Here is a 21,984-nt window from a genome sequence, read left to right as displayed (position 1 = left end):
GGCAACATACGCTACCTTCGGCTGCGCAAAATTACAGCGCCAAGCTAGCTAAGAAATTTCACGTACCGTATAGCATTACCAGAACCATATCTCCTATCATCGTGGAACTTACCGACGTAGTTAGTTACAAGGTGATTGGGAAAATTGATATTGGACATTTAAAACCATATCGTAACAATTAGGCTTCAATTTCGTAGATATCGCAAACCGTACCGTAATGCAATACCGCTACAAACCATGAGTACCCACTCTAGCGACACTGAGGTGGAGCTGGTCGAAGAACCCAACGTCGAGGATGTGGACGCCGAGAAGCCCAGGGGCTGGGCCAGGCTGACTCGACATCTACTGCTGTTGGGCCAACTACAATGCCGCTACCCCGACCTATGGTTGGACAAAATCACCGCCGCCATGGAGGTTCAGGAGGACCGAGCCGAGAGGTATAGGGCTCGGAGACAATCGGCCATTCTCCACCAACACCCGGACGACCATACTCAGGGTACGCAGGCCGGAAACGGGCTCGCGCAGTGCGAGGTCGGGACCCAGGCGGAGAGTCCGGTCATGATGGATGCCGTGGTAGATGCGAAGGAATATACCGTAACGGTCAGCTGGCTAAGGTGGGCGCCGATACCAACTATAACCATCACATACATAATTTCAAAATAATAAACAAAGACGGTCGACGTTGACCGATGCATACCAGGACGATGACCCATAACAGGACACACAAATAGGGGAAGGACGTCGACAAGGTAATCTGACGAGAGCTCCGGGAGAGTATAAATTGGAGGACCACGGAGGGCAGGCACCAGTTGTCTGGCAAAGCGCCGAGCTGCGGGCACTCTCGAATTTAGCTTCACAAAGTTAGAGTAGAACTTTGTCACTTACGCCGCCTGTATACATATATATGAATATATCATTACTTGATGAATGTTTACTTTTAATGCTGACGAGAAAGCATAAACCTTATTTCTAGGAGTTATGTAGCGGGAAATGCATGGAAGTACAAATCGTTCTGATTTGTATGCTCATATGTTTTTAAGGAAACATTCTCTTATAACTATTTTATACATTATGACGTGGATTTTTCCCGCTCTTCGGTCACTCGGAGAAAATGACCGAGAACTTACCTCGTGCACAATAAATCGGCGTCCACGATGTACCCTGGACCTAAAACAATATCGCGAAATTTGTTGGGCGCCTGGCGTGATTAACACGCCTCGAAATCGGTAATGCGAAATACCGTGACCATATACTCGATAGCTCAGTACCGCGAAGAGGGGAGGGGTAATTTTTGGGTAGAGAGAGATGTAACACAAGTAAGCCAACGCGTGGTTTGGCCAAATCACTATAAAATTCCAATAATATATTTCTCGTCAGCGATATTACAAAAAAAAATAAGAATAAAAATAATAATACGACTGCGCAAGTCGTCCTTCGCGATTCCAAATACAAAGGTTTAAATTTAATCCAAAAGAAGTAAGAAAGGGAGAAACAAACCAAATAAAAAAAAAGGTGAATAAATCTAGGAGACCTCTACGGCCTACGTGCGCTAGTCGCCGTCTTAATAATACCCTAACTCGCAAAAACAAAAAACAAAATCGGACTCGATGCGCTGCCCGCGATCGTCCTCGACTACGACGCTACTCGTCACTTAATTATAAACCGCTAAACAAAAACGTGATCTAGATCATACTCGACGCGCTAATCGCAATCGTGATTAAATCTAGCTGATATCTTATTTCTACGGGCGCTAGTCGCCACCTTACTGCTGCACCAGAATTCGTAAACTAACTCAAAAAGACGTGACTCGACGCGCTAATCGCGACCAAATTAATAACTCTAGGAAGGTTTTCTGATCGTGCGAGTGTGTAGCGTATTATGACGCATCCGAGCTCCAGTCGTAGTCCCTATTTCCCCAAAGTTCACAACCCTTTCCGCTAAATCAAGCATCTACGCACGGTAACACGCGACCCCCCCCCCCCCCCCCCCCCCCGAGAGGTGACCCTTTTTACGTACGCAGACTCGACGAGACCCCGTGCAACGGAATTTGGCCGCACTCAATTTCGAACCGAAATTGTTCCCCACTCGAAACCGTGACTCTACGCGAGACTTTACAGGGATCCACTTGACTCTACGCGTTATCGCGAAAAGTCAGGCTACGGTCATCATCAAGGAGATCGGCAAACGAATTTCGAGTACTACTCTAATTCAACAAGGGCTAGGCCAACCGGGTGCCGGTGCGCCGATCTACTTGCACTCGAAATGCGTTCGCAAAGAATTAATAGCGCTTACCGCTTCGCAACCACACCAAGAACTCGCCAACTCCTGTTTCGGCCATGGCACACACACTTCAAAGAGATTTTTTTTTTTTTTGTCTGAATTTCTACCGTACTCGACTGTCGCGAAATGTCGCCAGGACTCAAGTGACGAGTCCTGCAAATCGGAGCCGCAATTCGAACATGCCCCGAACATAGGCGCCATCCATAGTCAAAATTTTCCCGATCGAATTGGGGTTCTCGTTACGCAATTCTTACAATCTAGCGTATCGCTATCGTTGAATTCCGCTGTCGCGGGGTGTTGATTGGCTGGCCAGTCTCGGGTACCCCGTAGCTTGGCAGTGGCGTGGTGACGACTTCGCGAGGGTACCTGTCGTCAGTTGGGCGACGGAGGGGGGGGGGGGGGGGCTACGGCTCGCCGGCCACCAACGGGAATCTCGTCCGCCTTGGATTCCCTCGCGGCAGAGCTCTCCGTTGACGCTCTCTCCGTAGCCTCGTGCGAGGCCCTCCTTTCGTCGCGATCCGCCGCGATTGCCATCCAGTAACGTCGTTCGGATTTGCTGCCGATCCCCTGTCTGAAGCCGCATTTACTCGCCACCCAAAAAAAATAAACAAAAATCCTGAAAAGTCTTATTCGCTAAACCGGCGATGGTCCCCTCTTAGAGTCTCGGATGCGTGACTGTTGTCCCGGCGCTCTTTTTCGAAATGAGCCGCGGTCTGCTCCGCGTGCTCCCTAAGTTTATGGTCCGTCTAGAGTTCGGGGAGCCGTGTGGAACGCGCAGTAAAAATGCCACGTTACAACATATAATACAAATCCCTTATATTTCTGTTCATGGCACGAGAAAAGCGCAGCGGCCCAGTTCACCATTGCAATGTCAGCGTTCCCGCGCTCGCTGGATCCCGGGTGTAATCAACACCGGGATGAGGCGAGCGCGAGACAACGCGGTTCAAGGATGATCTTCGCAAGGCAAGCCTTTGTTTCAAATTTGCAACGTTGACAGAGACCTTGCTCGCCGTCCGACGCTCCAAGGGATGTCGTACGAGCGAGCGAAGTCAGTCCCGTTAGAGACAGAATAAACCCAAGATCTACGGAACCAGGCTCCTTCAGAAGCTATGGCGTGAAGAGTTTATCAGTCTTTTCGCGTCACCGACGAATAGAGCTAATTCCTCTAATTCTATACGCGGTTTGCCAAAGCATCTTGCGTCGTGATATTAGTCTTCAGAAGCTAGATATCAAGTGTTGCAATTTGTGCCACGAACTCGCAGAGACGTGCAGTGTTAATCATATGTGAGTGTGAAGCCATTGTGTGTGTGAGCCGTTGTTCGGAGTTGTAGCGAAACCACCGAAAAGTGAATAATCGAATGAGTGTGAACATTTAGGTTAAGAACATTCTGTAACGGTTGCTTCCTCGTCCCGCATTTTCACTGTTATCTTCACTTGAACTTCATTAAAGCTTTGGATTCCATAAAAATGTCTAATAATATTAGTAACAAAACAAGCATATTTTTCTCCTACCCAATTCCCAGGATCGCCCTGTATCGGACGATCACCCGCTAATCCACCGAACTTCTTAAGAAATGCTCGTCAAGACTAATATAAGATGGGCGTTTTTTTTTTTAATAAGGAAAAGTTCTGACAGTAATGGAAAATAGAGATTACTAAAAACAAATGTATTGTTTTTTAATAACACCGGCCCAATTAAATTTTAAAAGGCTTATGGTTGAATAAACTTCAGATTTGGGTTTAGCGGACCAAAATGCATAAAAATCATACTTGGTCTATAGTTCCATAAATTTTTTTCTTACCAAAAATGCTAATTTTTGGCGATTTTTATGGTTTTTTGCAATTTACTCAAAATTTTGAGGGTGTACGGGCAAAACTGACTTCAGATTCGGATTCAGCGCGTCAAAATACATAAAGATAGGTAGGTCCGGTCAAAAGTACAGGCCACTTTTTTTTTTTTGTGGGCCGGTGTTATTAAAAAACAATATATTTGCGTTTAGTAATCTCTATTTTCCATTACTGTCAAAACTTTTCCATATCAAAAAAGAGGCGCCAAAAACAGGGAACAAATCGATTCGCTGTCGGAATTTTATTGTTTCAATTATTTGTTCTCTTCCGGGTTACCCCCACTACAAAAAAGGTGGGTTCAGTAAAAGAAAAAGCAAAAGGAAAGAAGGAAAAAATCGACCGGCTCTCGAAATTTTTTTTCTTTGATTTGTTTTTTCTCTCCGAAAATACAAAAAAAAGCCGGGATTGAATTAAAAAAAAAAAAACGAGTGAACTGCGATCGAACCCGTGTCCCGCATCACTCCATCCTCATGTTTTTTTTTTTTTTTGAGGAGGAAACCATATTTATTTAGATGAACAATAAATGTTCAATATTTACAATATTGCACTTGTAATTATCTTAGTTTATGTAACTCCGGCTTAAATTTTAAGCTCAATCTAACATTTTGTTTTACATTAAGTGGTTAAGGGGTATGGCCACTGTAAATTTTTCGAAAAATCGATTTTTTTTTTATTGGCTTCAAAAATAGTTTAAACCCTCTAGAATAAGGAAAAAAAGGTCCCGTGCGAGAAAATTTTTGTTTGGCCCCCAAATCATCTTCAAGCGGAAAAACTGTCCTAGATATCGCGACGGATATCGCTGTTTGCACATTCAATGGCGGCCTTACCAACGTCTTGCAAATATTCAAGATGTTGGAGGTGGAAATTGGTGTACAGTTATATAATTTCTGCATCGAAGCCGACGCCAAACGCATTACGCACGCGGAGACATCTCTGAGCGACGCGGCAAAAAGTGCGCACGCGCTCCAAAAATCCACCACGAAAGACGAAGGAGACGAAAATTTGGCCATCGAAGGACAAATGTATGGTGCTGGGATTGCAGACTAACGGTAAAATTTTTTTTTACCTTCTTTTTTTTATTTTTTCCAATAAAAAACTATTCGCAAAACTTTAAACGCGTTTTTCTCGAAACACGGTTTTTCAAAATGGCACGCAGCATCACTCGAACAATTTTCATTTCTTTTACTTGAAATTTTGACCAGATGTGAACATTAACATTATCTTGAGAATGTCGATCGGGATTTTCAATAACTTTATTTATTGATTTTTTATTAACAAAAAACTAGCCGTTTTTTCGTCAAAAATCAATTTTTTTTTCAAACGCACGCCAAATCCACAAAAATTGATAATTTTTAAAATCCGATCGACATTCTCTAGCTATAACCCTCTAGATTGATGGTTTTTTTTTTTTTTTTGTTCTAGATTCAAAAGTGCACCAGTGGTGCTGCGTGCCGCGGAGCCCTACAAGCAAAACATGCCCCGGGAAGATAGCTGTGGAACCGCCATTTTGTTTTTTTTTTGCATTAAAAAAATTTGATAATAAAGTTTAATGTATGCCCGATAACACCCTTAAAAGTTTTTTTTCAATTACCTTCAATTTTGGAAGCAAAAAATTCGTGAAAAAACCTTTTTTTTGGACCGTTACAGTGGCGTTACCCCTTAACTTGTTTTTTAGTGTTTTGTTTAAGACTTGAATGCAGTATTATAGCAAAGGCAGCAGTAATTAACTTAAATACAGGAAAACTTCGCGCAAAAACCTGTAATTGAAAATTCATCCTCATGCGGTATCCACTCAGCCACACCACAGCTACGTCCGTGATCGCGCATTTGCTCGGTATGTTTATGGAGCTTGCTTGGAATTCGCTGATGGTTCTCTGGAAGATTCAGTTCGAGAAAAAAAAAATTTCCTCCAACCACTTGCCCATTGCACATTTTGCATAAATGTTATCGAGCTGGCTTCGTATATTTTTCCACAGACTGCGTGTACAAATATTCGAGAACACCAGGCGTCACATATTTTCATATCAATAAAAAAATAATGTTTATTAAAAAAAAAAAAAAAGTATTCGGACTGGGAATGGTTAATTATTTTGGTACAGCATCCACTAATTGAATCCAAAATTTATCAAATCTGGAGATACTTTTATTCGCTGAAATTCATAATTGAAACAAAAAAATCCCAATTCTTGCATTCCTGGAAACATCTGTGCGAGCGGGGACAAGGATGCGATTGGCAACCACTTGCTCGAGCGACCGAGTATATCTATATATGCACGATTGTGGGCCACCTTCGGTGCATGGCCGCCTAGGTGTCAGGTCGGAAATGGGCCACCTTCGGTGCGAGGCCGCCTAGGTGTCACGTCGACGCTCCAACCTAGCTGGTATCACGATTATCACGAAAGGCCGAGCGTTGGAGATCTCCCTACTCATCTCTGCCATTCATTAGGGATGGGCGATATCAGTAAAAAACATCAACATCGAACTATCGATATTTTTTCAATTTTCGCTATCGAACCATCGATATTCTTAGAAAAACATCGAAACATCGATTGTCGATATCGATATTGAAAATGAGCGCGAAAATTTAAAAAAATTATAATTATCTCTAAAATAAACATACAAAAATAATAATTCTAATTTTCAATTTATTTCTTATTCAAATAATTAAAAGCATTTATACTATAACATAAGTAATTTTATCATAGATGGAGTTAAAAACATTTTATTTATAAAACAACACAAATTTATAATTAAATTAACAATTATAATTTGATTTGTAATCACTTTAGTGATTAAACTATTTAGTGACTAAAATTTTTTTATATCTACTATCACAATAGAATTCTTAAGATAATGACTGATGATTAATTATATAATAGACAAATATATAATAATAAATTAATGATAATAATTCAGTACCTTAGTGTAGATCAATATCCCCAATCTTCTGAAGTTAAACTACTCAAAAAAAGTAACTTATCTAAATTCTTCCCAGTAAGACGATTTCGGTCATCAGTTTTTATATTTCCAGCTTCAGAGAAAAGTCGTTCACAAGGAACTGACGTTCCTACTACACAAAAATACTTCATCGCAATTTGGAAAAGACTTGGGAAGGAAGGTTTCAAAAGTTGCCAATATTTCAAAGGGTCTTCATTTCTTGGAATGACAGGCTGCGTAAGGTATTGTTTCAGCTCAAATGCCACACCATCCAGTGAATAAGTTGCTGCACTTGTTTTGGCAACAAGCTGATCATGATGACGCCAAATATTATTTTTATTTAATTGGGCTTCAAAATTTACAGTAGATGAAACTGATATAGATGTAGAAGTCTGAGTAATACTAGAGTTCATTCGTTTACGAATGTGCTCAACCGCATCTGCGGCATGCATAGCTCTTTGAAAATGAAGTGTCTTGAAGCGAGGATCCAGAATAGTTGCAATTGCTAATGTTGGATACGACTCAATATCATAAAATTGATTATCTAGAGAATTTAGTAAATGGTTTTTGAATTGAACTCCATCCTCAGTTTTTGGTTTCGAGAGCATTATTTCATTTTTCATAACCGCAACAGCAGGAATTATAATACTGCAAGTTAAATAGGAATCCCCGCTCAATTCGGTTATGATTATCATGACAGGTTTTATTAAATTCACGATATCTTTCAAAATCACTTCATGGCTTAACATCGGTGGTGGATTCGCACACTTCGAAGTCACTGGATAAACGTAATCTTCCAATAATAAAAACCTTTCCAGCATGTCATAGGTTGAAGTCCAGCGGGTGTCAACGCTTTGAATGAACTTAAGTATGGTTCCTTCCGATTTTCCGTCACGTTCTTGCAGTCTTCTTAGTTCATCCGCAGCCGGAACACTTTTTCTTGTCATCATGACAATTCTTTTAACTTTATCAATCACAAGTTGTATATGTGGCATTTTTGCAATAGCTTTCGGAACTATGTGAGATGCTCGATGGGCAAAGCAGGGCAGCCTTTTATTGTTGTTCTTTTTACTTTGATCAATGTTTCCGTTGCTCAAATTATCTACGTCAGAATCAAACACATTATCAATAGCTTTTATCATGTTCGCAGCGCTATCACTTATAATAGCTGTTATTTTAACTTTAAGTAAACTAAAATTATTAAAAATTTCTAATAAACATGTTGATATATAAGTTGCATTATGCTCAGAAGCTAATGGTTTAACACAAAGATGTGTGCTTAAAATTTTTAAGTTATCGGACGGTAAATAATGGACAGTTGTTCCTAAATAACTTTTCTGAGACACATCCGTCCAGATATCACAAGTGATAGAATAAAACGCAGATTCATTTAAGTCCTGAATTATTTTAAGTTTCAAAACGTCATATTTATCATTAATTAACTTTGTTAAAGTTCTACGACTGGGTATAGAGTACTGAGGTCTAGCTGTCTTTATGAACTGCTTGAGACCTTTTTTTTCCACACTACGGAGAGGCATGTGATCAACTACTATCATATATAGTAGAGAGTTTGTTAATTTTTCAGCTTCAAGACCACCTTCTGCATAATAAAATTATACAATCAGTATGAATAAACACTTGCAGTATATATAATAATAGTAATAATAATAGCAAAAATATAAATCTAACCTGCGTAAGAATTTGCTCGCTTAAGGGAGCTTTCCAGTGTGAAATTTTCAAAAAATCGATTTTTTTTTTTTGCTTTATCGAATAGTATACACTCTTCCGAATATTCCCTGAAATTTTCATGCCGAAATTCAGATTATTTCGGTTACTGTACAGCATTTCTTGGAAGAAGGTAACGGAGCGCTACAGCTGCCGCGTCGGCCGTCTGCCCGTGCGACCGTCATTTCTATTGTCTCGTTCCTACCTGCACGTACATGAACTTGGTTCGCCAATTGTCGAAAATGTGAATTCGGACTATTGCATAATTTGCCGTTAATTAGCCGTAAATTAGTCGCGCGACTTATTTTTTTGTCGCACTCGATTTTCAAAAAAAAAGCGGTGTACGGGCGCGAACATTCAAAACAATAACGAGAGCTTCAATCACTGTGTATGGCAACTAGCCCCAAAGCACGTATTCTGCGGCAAGCAGATAGTAGAAATCGCTACGCAGTGTGCTGTGTGCACCTTCAATGAAGGTTACGACCCAATTTTAAAAATTTTGGAGACGATGGGATGCACGATAGGGCCGAGCGCCGCAGATTTCGCCGCTAAGTACAAGAATGCGCGCATCACCCAAGCAAACCGCCGGGCGTCCCTGGATAGCAAAGAGGCGAGGACAGCTCGTCGGACTGAACAATCCATTGAGCACGATCTTTTCAAAGAAGCAGAAGGGATATCGTATGGACCTGGCATCGCTGATTGACCGTAAGTAAACGATTTACCTAAAATTTCCGCACTTGAAACTTTGAACGCGTTTTTCTCGAAACAGCATTTTTCAAAACGGTGTCCAACTTGGAGGGCAGAGTTTTAAAGCTATCGAGTTGAATTTTTTACACAATATACTTAACGTCATTGTTTATCGTGCTATGGAAGCTTTTTTTTTTTTTTTGACATCTTCCTATTTTTTTGTAAAAAAAACTGCCAAAAAAAATGCTAAAATCGATACTTTTTTTTCAAACCGGCGCCATTTTTGCAAAAAAAAAAAAAAAAGAAAAAAGCCTCCATAGCACGAAAGCCAATTATATACCGATCAATAATCTTTTTGTGTTTTTTGTTTCAGATCAAAATTGTGACCCCCAACGTGGACACCACATCCAAGTGCATTTTCTGCAACAATTGTTTCATCATTTTTATAGACATTAATTAATAAATAAATCGATCTTTAAAAAATTTTTTTGTATTCTTCAATGCCCAATTACTATACAAAAAAAAAACCAGACCGATTAGATTATTTTTTCTTTAAAAAAAAAAATCGCGAAAAACAGCGATTTTTCGGGCTGTCACACTAGAAAGCTCCCTTAAATAAATCAAGAACGGGATTGCTCTGAAAAAAAGTTTTTAAATAAATGTTAAGTTATTTCGTCTTATTAATTAATTTAGAGTACAATATTTTATACAAACATGCTGAACTTTTGTCGGAATTTTCGGTTTTTTACATTCAAGCCCCCTGGAATCATCAGAATCCTCTTCAATCACAACAGAAGGACGTTTTTTCGTATTTATTTGTAATTCTACTGGTATAAACATTTTGTGTTTAGAATTCAGATGAGCTCGAAGATTTGATGTATTTCCCGACGTTTTAATAACAGTTTGACAAAATTTACATCGTGCCGAAGTTGAGTCTATTGGCGTAAAATATTCCCAAAATTTACTTTTACTTTTAACACTGTAAAAAGCAAAAATATATTAGTGTGTACATAATTATATTTTTTACTCTAAAATAATAGATAAGAATAAAATTGATGTTGGATAAAATATAAATAAAAATATAACGTACTTGGATGTATTATCAGGATTACAATTCAACGAACCATTAACTAGGAAAGGATAATAAACAAAAAGACTTTTTAATTAACTCTTCATGATGAATTAAAATGCATAAAGATAGAGAAAAACATTTACCACTGTCATTAGAAATTGTTTTTTGGGAAACTGGTATAGAATTATTCAATAGTAGAGGCTTGCTGGATGGGTTATTAAGTTTGGGATGGACAGGCTGATTTAAATTGTCAGAAATTAACACTGTTTCATTACTTTTGTCGCCTTTGTCATTAGGATTCAATTCAGGACAATTGAGAAGAGTACTTAAAAAAGAAAATAGGAAAAATAATGATTAGTTACATCAGGTACATGAGTATGAAATGACGGAAAAATGTTTTTAAAGAGTATTGAAATTCACTTACTAATCTACATGGTCAATCGATTTCTAGATGTATTCGGGAAAATTATCTTTAACTAATGGTCTGCCTTTATTCAAGATTTCCATGATAAATTCGTACGCATATTTATCATTATCTGTAAATGTAAAAAATATTATTAAAAATCTATTATTAGTATAAATTATAACCACTGTATACGTACGTTTCAATCTTACATATTCTGATGTCTTGAGATCGGAAATCAACCACGATTCTGAATTTTGATCATTAATTTTAAGCCACATATGAAATGATCTAGTATCTTCAGATTCTAGAAAAAAAAATAATACGACGTAAAAATTTTATAAAATTCGTATAAAAAATAAAGAAAATAAACACAAGATATTTTAGGTTATACAAAAGTACATACGTTGACAGTCGTCAGAGTCATCCATCTCCATCGTCTTAAATTTAAAGCCTCAGTTGAATTATAAGAGCTACAAGTATTTAATAAACTTATCAGAGTTAATTAAAAATTAAAATTAACACTCGAGTGTTTACATTACACAGCTTGCTGTGAGTTTGTGAAAAAACCGTTAAGATTTAAAATTTTCATGCAATCAATCCTATTGGTTGATGTTTCAATTATTATTATGCGCTTCAGCAGCGACACCAACGAACTTAGCAGAATAATTAAAAATCCGCGGTTAAATTTAAATAGATATATGATAAATGATAAATTTATGTAGAAAAAAAAATAAATACAAGTATTAATTAGTGGATAATTATTTTTATTATTATATCATTAAATTATTTTTAATTTATAGTAATAAATTATTTTTATAAGAGAACACAACTTTAATTAACTGGAGAGAAATCAATTGCGTCCAAACTTCTGTACAGCACTGTCCACGCTGGGTTTTGAACTGGATACTGGCCAGTAGCAATTAAGTTTTGGATAAAGTTGTAAGCTTCTTGGTCATTAGCTACAGAAAAAAAAAATATTTTAATAATTAATTATTAACATTACTATAAATTTAATTTTTATAGGTTATACGTACTTTTAATTCGTAAATAGGTGTGAAAATCTAAATTTTGAATCAAAAACAAAGGTTCTTGATCGATTTGGATATATAAATTGTATCGTCTAGCCCCAGCATTATCTAAACAAACCCAAAGTACAAATAAGTTATTAATTAAACTACATCAATTTCAAAGTAAAAAAAAATGAAGGTTAGATTTAGTGATATCATAATTTATATTATAAAAAAAAATGTACTTACGAGGTACTTGAACGACGTTAATGTTATTAGCAGCCATGTCAATAATAATAATATATAAATTCACAAAATAATAAAAGAAATAAGTATTTAATTTATACTAATAAGATAGTTTAACAATGTGTTTGCCGCGTTTTTAGTTTGGTCGCATCGATAAAAATTATAATAATAATAAAAAAAGAAATTATAATTCACACTCTCAAGGAGTATACCCTCTGCAGGTAAATCACTCGACGATGTCGATAGTTCAAATTATTCCATCGACTATCGATATTTCGACCTAGAAAAAATATCGACTAAAAATATCGATGTTTCCCCCGAAAACAATCGATAGTTGAAACATCGATGCATATCGCCCATCCCTACCATTCAGCCATCGTACCACGCCGCGTCACCAGTTCAACGCGCTCCCGACAACTCAATCGCGCGCTCGAACAATAACACCCCAAATATACTCGCCGCATACGAGATCATACGGAAATGGAACTTAAAATTTTCAGGTACGCATAACGAGGATTCTGAAGCTTTCCTTACTCGAATAGAAGAGGGCAAAACTTGCGCGATACCGATATTTTGAATAGCCTTCCGTTCTTTCTTTCAGGAGTAGCGCTTTACTGGCTCCGCAGTAAACGATTTCAGTGAAGTAGCTTTCAAGAATTCAAACACGTTTGGTGTTACAGGTTTAGCGATCCAAATTTGCAGTTCGCGTTATGCGAAGAGATCCGAAAACGTACACAAGGCGAAAACGAACTAGTTGCCGAGTACCTCACGTACTGTAACGTTTGCCAAGATGGCAGTGCAGAATGCACTGTCAGCTGATGCACCGGTGAGTGTCTGTCCTCGCTACAATAGATAAATTGTCGAATAGTGATAATTAAAAAACTCCAAATATCCGCTGTTAAAGGGATTGCTGGATTATAAAATCCCTAGCTCTCGCAGTTCCGGACTTTACACTTTCCAGCGAGTTAAGGTGCAGCGCATGAGCGTTTTACCTCCTATCTAAATCTTTTTATTAAAAATGCGTATTGATCTCATAGGACTAGGATTTTGCACGTTGTCCTGAGTTCCTATGTAGTGTTATTATCCTACGCTATCAGGATCCAGTTTCACCCTTCACTGTATTTCTGGTGTCCACCGGTTAAGGTTTCCCCATTGCTCCATTTCTCTTCCGTAACTGTGAGAATAAATGGAGACGTTTGTTGTTTTTGAATTAAAGCTTAAATTGAATTTGCATATGAGTTGATGAATTCTTTTATTAATAGTAATTAATCAAATATTGGCTTTTACAGCTAGAACTTATTATTATATCATCTTTTTCTACCTATATTCCTACTCTACGTTATGCTACTACAAGAAACTAAAAATGTGCAAGGATTCTTCGATCCTGCTCCTACTTATTGTAAGATTATAAGTAGAAAAAACACCAAGTAATGTAATTTACGGTGTATCTAATCTGATAATACGTGTTTAGAAGGCTGCTCTTTCTCTTGTAGTCTCAATCGATTCGTATAACTTCGCTAATGTGTGAGTCGATTAGGTCCCACTTGTATCCCGCCTTGGATTTTGACAAGAGTAACCGGGAATCTCTCGTGATGCTCACAGATCTTTGAAATGAGATGGACGGGTAGGTACCGCAGATCTGCTGCCTCAATGCCGAATCAGGCTACATAAATCCCTTGGTGTTCCGAAGTGTAAATGAGAGTCGTAGCGATACTAAAGCATCTGTCGGCGAAGACCTTCACTAGTCCCGTCGTTGGTCCAGCGCAGGGATGTTAGACGGCCACTCAGAAATCCTTGTGCCGAGCTGTCTGAAAGCTGGTATTGAAAACGAAAAACTAGTACGCCTGTGCTCCGCTGCGGCGCTGCCAACACTGGTATATAAACTATGTCGGAAATCGCATCCTAGTGAAAAAATTTTATATTTCAATTTCATGTACCGTTAATAGAGGGCAGTAATTATTGAATGCATTGAAAAAATACCACTTTAAACCTTTTTTTTGCATTCCAGACATATAATGTAAAATATATTGAGAAAAATGAAGAAATAATTCATAACTATGATTTTTTATCGGAAAAGAGGGTTCAACAATGTTATTTTTATTTCTTATCAAATTTTATAACAGATTATTAAAATATTATTGAAAAAACACTGAATAAATCTATGACTTTGTTTCGAACAATTATATATCTCCACTCTTTACTGCCGATGCTGTGTTCTTCGCAGTGTCGCCTGATTTAAATCTCTTCTAATATCACGTCCAAATCGTTGATAGTCCGGTGATCCTCTTCTGCATCCGCCGTTGATTCGTTCGGAGCATCGTACAAAATTGCAGACGTCATTCGACTATGCATGCTCTTCGTCGGCTCAAACGCGGCACAACACTTGGCGTTTACTTTAACTGCTTGTGAAGCCAGCATAGCGCCTTCAATATTTTGTACCGTCAGCCTGTTTCTACTTTTGGTTTTCACCAAATTGTATTTGCTAAAAACTCTTTCACAGTCAGCATTTGCGTGAGGAGTACAGAGAACTGCCAATGCGAAAGATGGTAGTTCTACGTATCTTTTGCAGCCCTCAGAATCGGTCAGTTGAGCAATTTTGTGCCAAAAAATGTCCGGTTCTTTTTCCTTGACTACGTCTTCGGGAATTTCGTCGAGCGGAATACGACGCCATTCATCATCCAAGCGCTGAAGAGCTTCCAAGTTCTCGGGCTTGGCTCTGGGAACGATGCTCCAAAGCTCGACGAGCGACTGACGTTTGTTTCGCTCATTTCTCGACGTAGCTTTCGATGGATGCAGCAAAGGGAGCATTCTTAATAGAGGATCATCGAAATCGAATCGCTCTTGAATCTCCTTGCAGAGTTTCATCAGAAAATTACGACATCTTGCCCGAAAATCTGCTACCAAGTCCGGTCTTATCAATACTTCCGGTTTTTTCAACTCTTCCAGCACTTGCATACCCAGGTATATGTTCTCGAGTGGAATAAATTCGTCTTTAGTCTCCGTATTGACCTTGCTGAGTGGTGTCGTTGCTACGTACTTTTGGGCCATATACGTCGTAAGAAGTTCTTTAAACGCAAACTCCATTTTCTCAGCGAGAGATGTGATGACCACCGATTCCGATTGAAAGTAGGCATTCATCGTGACAACTTTGGGTAAAACCCACGCGAGAAAATGATAATAGAGCTTCACGAACGGGTCTCTCAGCCACATGAAAATCGATTCTGCCGCCAGTGTTCGTTCTTCCATATGTCGTTCCATGAAATATAGACGGAGTGGCTCCCATTGCTCCAACATGCGATCCACAACCGAGAGCAGCGAAAGCCAGCGCGTTTGTGCTGGATGAAGAATTTTGTGGACAGCGACATTCAAAAATTTTTGAAATACAGCGAGACTCGCAATGCGCTTCGCACTGTGCTGTACGTAGTTGTGAACATTCCTGGCGAGGTCTTCACAGCTCCGAGGGATGTTCTGTTCACATGCTTTGCTGGCTGCTAAATGAAGAGAATGGCATATACACCTCATGATAATTATACCAGGGCATGATTCTTTTAGGCGACTTGCAATCGAGTTTCGCGCACCGATGTTGACGCTTGCGCCGTCACAACCAAACCCCAATACATTCGTTAAGGGAATGAATTTTTCTTCAAACGACCTAATGATCAAATTATACAGGTGTCGACCACTAGCTCCTTCCTGAGCTGCCCTAGCGTCGTCTTCAGGAAAAATACTAGACAACTCCCAAAACACGCTGGTGATTCGTCCAAGGTCTTCGTTGTAGAACCGAACGACGATACACGCGGTCTTGACGCTGGAACAATCCGTGGAGTCATCGGTTAGAATAGAAAACTTCTGTTTCTGTAGATGGTTGGCGATTTCCTCTTTATGAGAAGCACCGATGACGTTGGTGACGATTTTTGTTGCCTTCTGCCTTTTCATGGATATTCCGTCTAAGATTTTCGAGTCTGGGAGTGCCGACTTCATGCATGGAATAAGATCATTGACCACGGCATAAGGAATGTTGTGAGCTGCCAAAAAACCGCAAATCTTGATCTCCGCATTCGTTATATTTCTGTCCCGAGTGTTCAACGTAGCTTGAGGTTTAAAAAATTTGCTCAAAAGTTTTGACGAGCTGCACTCGTAAGCTGTCGCGTTTTTTTCGTGTTTTTTGGTTTTTCCGTGGGTTTTGATCAAGCTTATATCGGCGATGAGACGAACGTTGCACCATTTACACCTCGCTTTTGTCTTTGAAGCTGGATCCGGCCCGAGCCAGGGCGAACATTGCGGATCTCGTTCCCATTCGACTCGATATTTTTGAGTTCGATGTCCTTGTTTTTTGAGCTTCGCATCTCCACGAGCCAATCGTAGTTTTTTTGGCGTAGACGGCCCGTATCCAGAGTCATTCTCGTCATTCTCGGTCTCACTTGCAGATGACATAGTTACCTGAATCGAAATTTATTAAGTTGACCACCACCATCACCATCACCACGGTTATTGCAATCGTGGAAACGCAAAAATATGTCACAATGCATGCAAAAAAAATGTGTAAAAATATATAAATATTTCATCGTGCAATGAATGGAAAAGAAAAAGAAACGAGATAATCCACTCATCAGTATAAAAGTGCAAATTTTCAGGTTTCATTGTGTTCTGTAGATCGTCGTCGTCGATAAATATCATGCTTACCTCTTTCTAAATAAAAACGCACAGCGAAGCACACAATTGACACAATACGAATCCGGACATTCGAAGTTTACTCAGGAAAAAACTGGAAGTCGCCCTTTTTCTTCGTGGTTCAAAATCGTACGTAAGCCAAGGGCGAGCGCGAGACAGCGAAGTCGCGAAGTGTATAAAAAGGTAAACAAGAAATACGATGCAAAGATGGCGCAGTAATCGACTAGCCATAGCCAAGCCAAGCAGTTTCACCAACCGTACAGTGACAAAAAACTGACAGCTAACTGCTGACTGCGATTTTCTGTCCGTATTATATTTAATTTCGTGTTCAGAAAGAAAAGTTGACAATACATCATTTTTAGTTAATTATCGGTGTGTGTTTGTCGGTTAACGGCCAGTCTTGGTATTTTTGCGTACAAGGACCGAGTAGTCTTGGTACATGGTACGTGACGCTAAAAACTAGTATGTTTACCAAGAAGTTGGTACGTCTGACATCCCTGGTCCAGCGTATGTCAGTGTCGTAGATTTGGCTGTCTGTATGCGGGCTGTTGGGTGATTCCGCACAGCGGTACTCAGGCGGCGGGTATTAAGCAGTGATGGTGACGTTTTATTATAAATCGGCGTGTCAACGAGCGTTGCCAAGCCATTGGCTGCGTGCAGGCTGACAAGGAAACTGCCTGAGGTGCCCCCCCCCCCCCTCTCCCCTATGCCGACCATTTGCGGATATATTATTCTTCATCGAAATCTAAGCGACATGTATTTTTTTTATCGGCGGAAAACCGGTTTAAAGGGGTGAAATCAGCCCCCAAAGTTGGGAATCCTCAGTGGTTTTTTCATAGTTTCGCATACTTCCAATTGAAATATTTGAATGAAACCAATTGAGCCTATGGGTCAAATAACGACTTAAGTCGACTTAAGTCACTTTTTCAAAGAAGCTGATCTCGGTGTTCTGTATAATCTTCGCTATAAACCCTGTGAATCTTGGATGTTTTCGTCAACTTTTAATGCTGTAGTAACCATAACAAGCGGTGCGCGCACCGCCATTGAGTTAACCGGCAGTAGCAGCGAAGCGAAGTAGGCTAATCCACGCGCCTCCGCTAAACAGACGCACGTGTTTATCTGCCTGTCTGTTAGATTTCGTGTAAAGCTGCAATATTTTCTGCGCGAAATAATGAACGAATCTACAACAACTACAACAGCATCGACTAGCCCTACTGCTACAGTTACGGGGAAAAAGAGAAAAATTCGACAAGATAGATGGGAACAAAATAGAAAGAAGCTTAAGCGTAACAGTGGTAAAAGTTACGCTTCTCAAAGTGGGAATAAAATACCTCGAAAAAAATTCAGGCACACTACCGACTGCTGCAAGAAAAACTGTTCGTCTTCTTTCGATTATAAACGTCAGCGTGAAATTTTCAAGACTTTCTGGGCAATGGCTGAGAAACCGAGTCAGGACACTTTTTTAATCAGTTGTATACAACGTGAAGAAATCAAATACGTCAAAACCGTAACAAAACGGAAGAACAGATCTTGGTCTTGGAAATATTCTTTCAAAGTAGATGGCCAGGATAAAACTGTCTGTAAAGGATTTTTTCTGTCTCTTCTCCAAATAACTGAATCCAGAATGAAAACGGTGCTCCGATTTTGTAAATCAGGTAAATGTTTATATTATTTTCTTTCTAAATAAATCAATATTTACGAATGCTTGACTCGTTTATTGGCGTCTTATAACAAAACAAGTCAGGTCTGGATTAAAATATGAAAATACTGATTGTTTCAGGTACGACAGTTGCTACAGAAAAAAGGGGTAAGCAACCCAACCCTGCCAAAATTTCGAACGTGGTATGGAGTTTAGTGAAGGAGCATTGGTCGACTTTCCCGAACAAAAAATCGCATTATGGAAGCTCCAAAACTGAAAGAAAGTACTTCGAGAATCCAGACTTAAACGTAAAAAAAATGTTTCACGCATTCCAAGAATATTACTTTGATAAAACAGGGAAGCAGCTCTCACTAAAGTACCCAACGTACCATAGATATTTTCGGGAAAATAGTGATTACTCGTTTAGGCAACGTAAAACAGACGTCTGTGATTTTTGCACCGAATGTAAAATCAAACTATCGGCAAATTCATCAGATCCGTGTAAGGAATCGTTCCGTCTACATGAAGTAAAAGTTGCGGAATACAAGGTTTTGCGGCAACAGTGCACAAAGAATATTAACGATGATACTCTAACTGTTGAGTTCGACTACGCACAAAATCTTCCGCTTCCAAAACTGAACGTTAGCGCACAATTTTACAAGCGATTATTGTGGCTGTATGTTTTCAACACACACTGTTTTAATGACGGTGACAGCAAATTTTTTTGCTTCTTAGAATGTGATGGTGGCAAGAACGGTAACTCTGTGTGTAGTTTTTTGAACGATTTTCTGGTAAAAAAATTGACTGAAAATCCAGAATTAAAAAAAGTAGTTCTTTTGTCTGACTCCTGTGGGGGGCAAAATAAAAACAAGACTCTCGTACGATATTGTGCTTGGTTGTCGGTCAAAATGGGAGTTGAAATAAATCACATCTTTCCGGTGCGAGGTCATTCATACTGCCAATGCGATAGAAATTTCGGTGTTTACGGAACTGTTTTAAAAAAAGTAGAGACCGTCGAAAATCCTATCGAGTATCTCGAAATAATGAGGACCGTAAGGCACAAACCAAAAGCTTTCGAAGCAGAGATGAGTGCCCACTTATTAAAAGAATGGGATAAAACTTTGGATTCATTTTTTCTAAAGGTTCCAAAAGCTAAGGGAAAGAAATTCACGATCCAAAAGTATGTGAAGTTATCATACAAGCCAACAGGCACCATGTCCGTTTACGCGGACTATAATGGCGCTCCGCAAAATTTCAACCTGTTCAAATTAAACGCTTTTGTAAGTAAAGATACCGAACTAGCATTAGCAAACCCGGCTCCTGTTGGAATTAAGACAGCTAAAAAAAATGACGTGCTATCTTTAATGCCTTTTGTAAAACCGGTTAATAGGGAATGGTATAAAAATGTGCTGCGGGGTACCTGCAACGACAATGATTCGGCTGAAACAGACGAAATGGACTCTGATTGAACCTGATACATGCCGTTTTTTAAATGTCAATTCCTAGTTTAGCTTTTTTTATATGTGTTCACCGCGACCATGAAACACCCATTACAGTAGAAACTGGTTTGACTATTATCGTCATCATATTATTTTAATCCAAAAACGTGTTTGTACAGATTAAAAGTCGTTCTACAAAAAAACGACTCAAGTCTTACTCCGAATTTCCGTGATAGCACTGTATTGGACAATATTTAATAATTGTTATTACGTTTGTATATCATTTTTGGGTACCCCACCTATGTAAAAAAATAAAAGTTCCTTGTAAAATGCCTTGTCAAAATTGAAATATCGACTGTTGAATCTTTACTTGCCTTTTTTATGCCAAAACTTAAGTCGACTTAAGCCGTTATTTGACCCATAGGCTCAATTGGAGAATAATTCCTATGACGAATAATAAAAAATGCATTTTGGCCAGTTACGACGGGGTTGAATAGTCGAAAATTACAGGGGCTGGAAGTTAATAAATTTTTATAACTAAAAAACTGTTATTCGGATTTTCATGAAATTAATTGCATTTGAAACAGCAGAGAAAAGTAAGGGATACGTATTTTTGCGTTTTTCGAAATAACGCTATTTAGGAGGTGAACTACCCTTATACACGCGCAGCCGAATTCCCATTAGAGTCGCACTATTTCGCTTCAATTCGTCTTATTTAACTTTACAAAGCTCTTTCTAAGCAACAAATTAGGAGCTTCTTCGTTCCGATAAATTTCGGTAGCATTTGTAACAAAAACCACTCCCACAAATTGCCGAACGGTTTCTGGCATAGTTTCTTATACGATCGTGAAATCTTCCGGAGGCCAGTATTTTACTAGTTTGTGAGGTTACTGGAATCGATTTCGAGCTTAGAATTTTGGAATCAACATGGCTAATGCTGTAAACATTTAGTACTTTGATTATTATTTTTTCCAAAACATTGAAAGAAATCGGAAAGTTAAAATGGAATGGCTTGTATACCATTGAAGAAATGAAAGTTATCTCGTATTGGTAAATCTTGGTGAACGGTCAATGAAAGTAAACGTGTATTTTCGTTAACCTTTTGGCCCGGATAGGGGCCCTCCTCAGAACGATCAATTTTTTATTTCACTGTCAAGAACATAAATTTTCTCAGTAAGACATAAACTTCTATGGATATAATTCAATTCAATTCAATGCAGTTTATTGCACCAAAAGGATGTAATCCTATGTACAGAGGTTGATTGAAAGTAATACATAATAATTAACATAATACATAATATTTAGTAATACATAATATAGAACGAAGCTAGGTAGTTACAAATGGTACCAAGTAATTAAATAAGATAAGCTGAAGTAAATAAATAGATATTTGACAGTAGTAATTCAGTGTATATTTGGTAATAGTTGACTTTACTGAGGTGATTCATTATTGAAGTAATTTTAAGTAATAGAGAGATTTTCATGTTTCGCGTTGCAAAGCTTAGTTATCATTCTCAATGTATGCGAGGCAGGATGTGTGCTGGCAGGTTGGGAGGCTCCGTATGGTGACTCAACGATAAATAGTTATGCAGGCGAGTATTGCTCAGAAGAATGATTTCCTGAGATTGTGGCAGCTTTGAAGGAAGTCATGTAGGGTTCTGATATCAGGTTTATCAGAGACACCTAGCATTTTTCCCAGAGTTTCATAATCAGAGCAGCTTGCGCATTTATTTTTCCAGTAGACATCTCTCAGGCTTGCGTAGAATTGGCATTGGACCAGGAAATGCAGAATCGTCTCATTGCTCCCGGATCCACAGAACATGCAAATTTTGAGCGGAGATAAGATGATTGTGTCGTTACCAATAGAAATTTTGCTGGAGTAAATTGAGGCCAGTCTAAGCAGAACAATTGGCTTTATTAGATGCTGTGGTATCCTCGTGAAAAGCTCAGGCATGGTTTCAAATAGTGGAGTAGGCAGAGTTACTTGGCAAGCCTTGGAGCGGAAGTAGCGTTCACGATCAGCAAGA

The 21,984-nt window shown here is 38.9% G+C and overlaps 4 protein-coding genes across 4 annotated transcripts; 2 read left to right on the top strand and 2 right to left on the bottom strand.

Annotated features, from left to right (window-relative positions):
- Positions 1-205: 205 nt before the first annotated feature.
- Positions 206-1,184, top strand: LOC124218684 (uncharacterized). The gene is made up of 2 exons (XM_046625353.2): positions 206-614; positions 701-1,184. Exons 1-2 carry the CDS (start codon positions 238-240, stop codon positions 729-731), a joined length of 408 nt encoding a protein of 135 aa, XP_046481309.1. The 5' UTR covers positions 206-237; the 3' UTR covers positions 732-1,184.
- Positions 1,185-7,058: 5,874 nt separating this feature from the next.
- Positions 7,059-8,207, bottom strand: LOC124220074 (zinc finger BED domain-containing protein 4-like). Its single transcript, XM_046628484.1, has one exon. The coding sequence runs from the start codon at positions 8,205-8,207 to the stop codon at positions 7,059-7,061; it is 1,149 nt and encodes a 382-aa protein (XP_046484440.1).
- A 6,236-nt stretch (positions 8,208-14,443) lies between these two features.
- Positions 14,444-16,642, bottom strand: LOC138190978 (zinc finger protein 862-like). Its single transcript, XM_069136136.1, has one exon. The coding sequence runs from the start codon at positions 16,640-16,642 to the stop codon at positions 14,444-14,446; it is 2,199 nt and encodes a 732-aa protein (XP_068992237.1).
- A 1,313-nt stretch (positions 16,643-17,955) lies between these two features.
- On the top strand, positions 17,956-20,119 carry LOC124218694 (uncharacterized). Its single transcript, XM_046625382.2, has 2 exons — positions 17,956-18,534; positions 18,660-20,119. Exons 1-2 carry the CDS (start codon positions 18,051-18,053, stop codon positions 19,985-19,987), a joined length of 1,812 nt encoding a protein of 603 aa, XP_046481338.1. The 5' UTR covers positions 17,956-18,050; the 3' UTR covers positions 19,988-20,119.
- Positions 20,120-21,984: the final 1,865 nt, after the last annotated feature.

This window comes from Neodiprion pinetum, chromosome 5, assembly GCF_021155775.2.
Source record: "Neodiprion pinetum isolate iyNeoPine1 chromosome 5, iyNeoPine1.2, whole genome shotgun sequence".
Classification (NCBI taxonomy): Eukaryota; Metazoa; Arthropoda; class Insecta; order Hymenoptera; family Diprionidae; genus Neodiprion; species Neodiprion pinetum.
This window is presented reverse-complemented; position numbering and strand designations above follow the sequence as displayed.

What these genes read in the sequence shown, in the direction of transcription:
- LOC124218684 (XM_046625353.2), top strand. Translation starts at nt 238, where the DNA reads ATGAGTACCCACTCTAGCGACACTGAGGTGGAGCTGGTCGAAGAACCC. An exon ending in GTAACGGTCAGCTGGCTAAG is followed by an intron (nt 615 to 700) that starts GTGGGCGCCGAT and finishes GATGCATACCAG; the next exon opens with GACGATGACCCATAACAGGA.
- LOC124220074 (XM_046628484.1), bottom strand. Translation starts at nt 8,207, where the DNA reads ATGATAAAAGCTATTGATAATGTGTTTGATTCTGACGTAGATAATTTG.
- LOC138190978 (XM_069136136.1), bottom strand. Translation starts at nt 16,642, where the DNA reads ATGTCATCTGCAAGTGAGACCGAGAATGACGAGAATGACTCTGGATAC.
- LOC124218694 (XM_046625382.2), top strand. Translation starts at nt 18,051, where the DNA reads ATGAACGAATCTACAACAACTACAACAGCATCGACTAGCCCTACTGCT. An exon ending in GCTCCGATTTTGTAAATCAG is followed by an intron (nt 18,535 to 18,659) that starts GTAAATGTTTAT and finishes TGATTGTTTCAG; the next exon opens with GTACGACAGTTGCTACAGAA.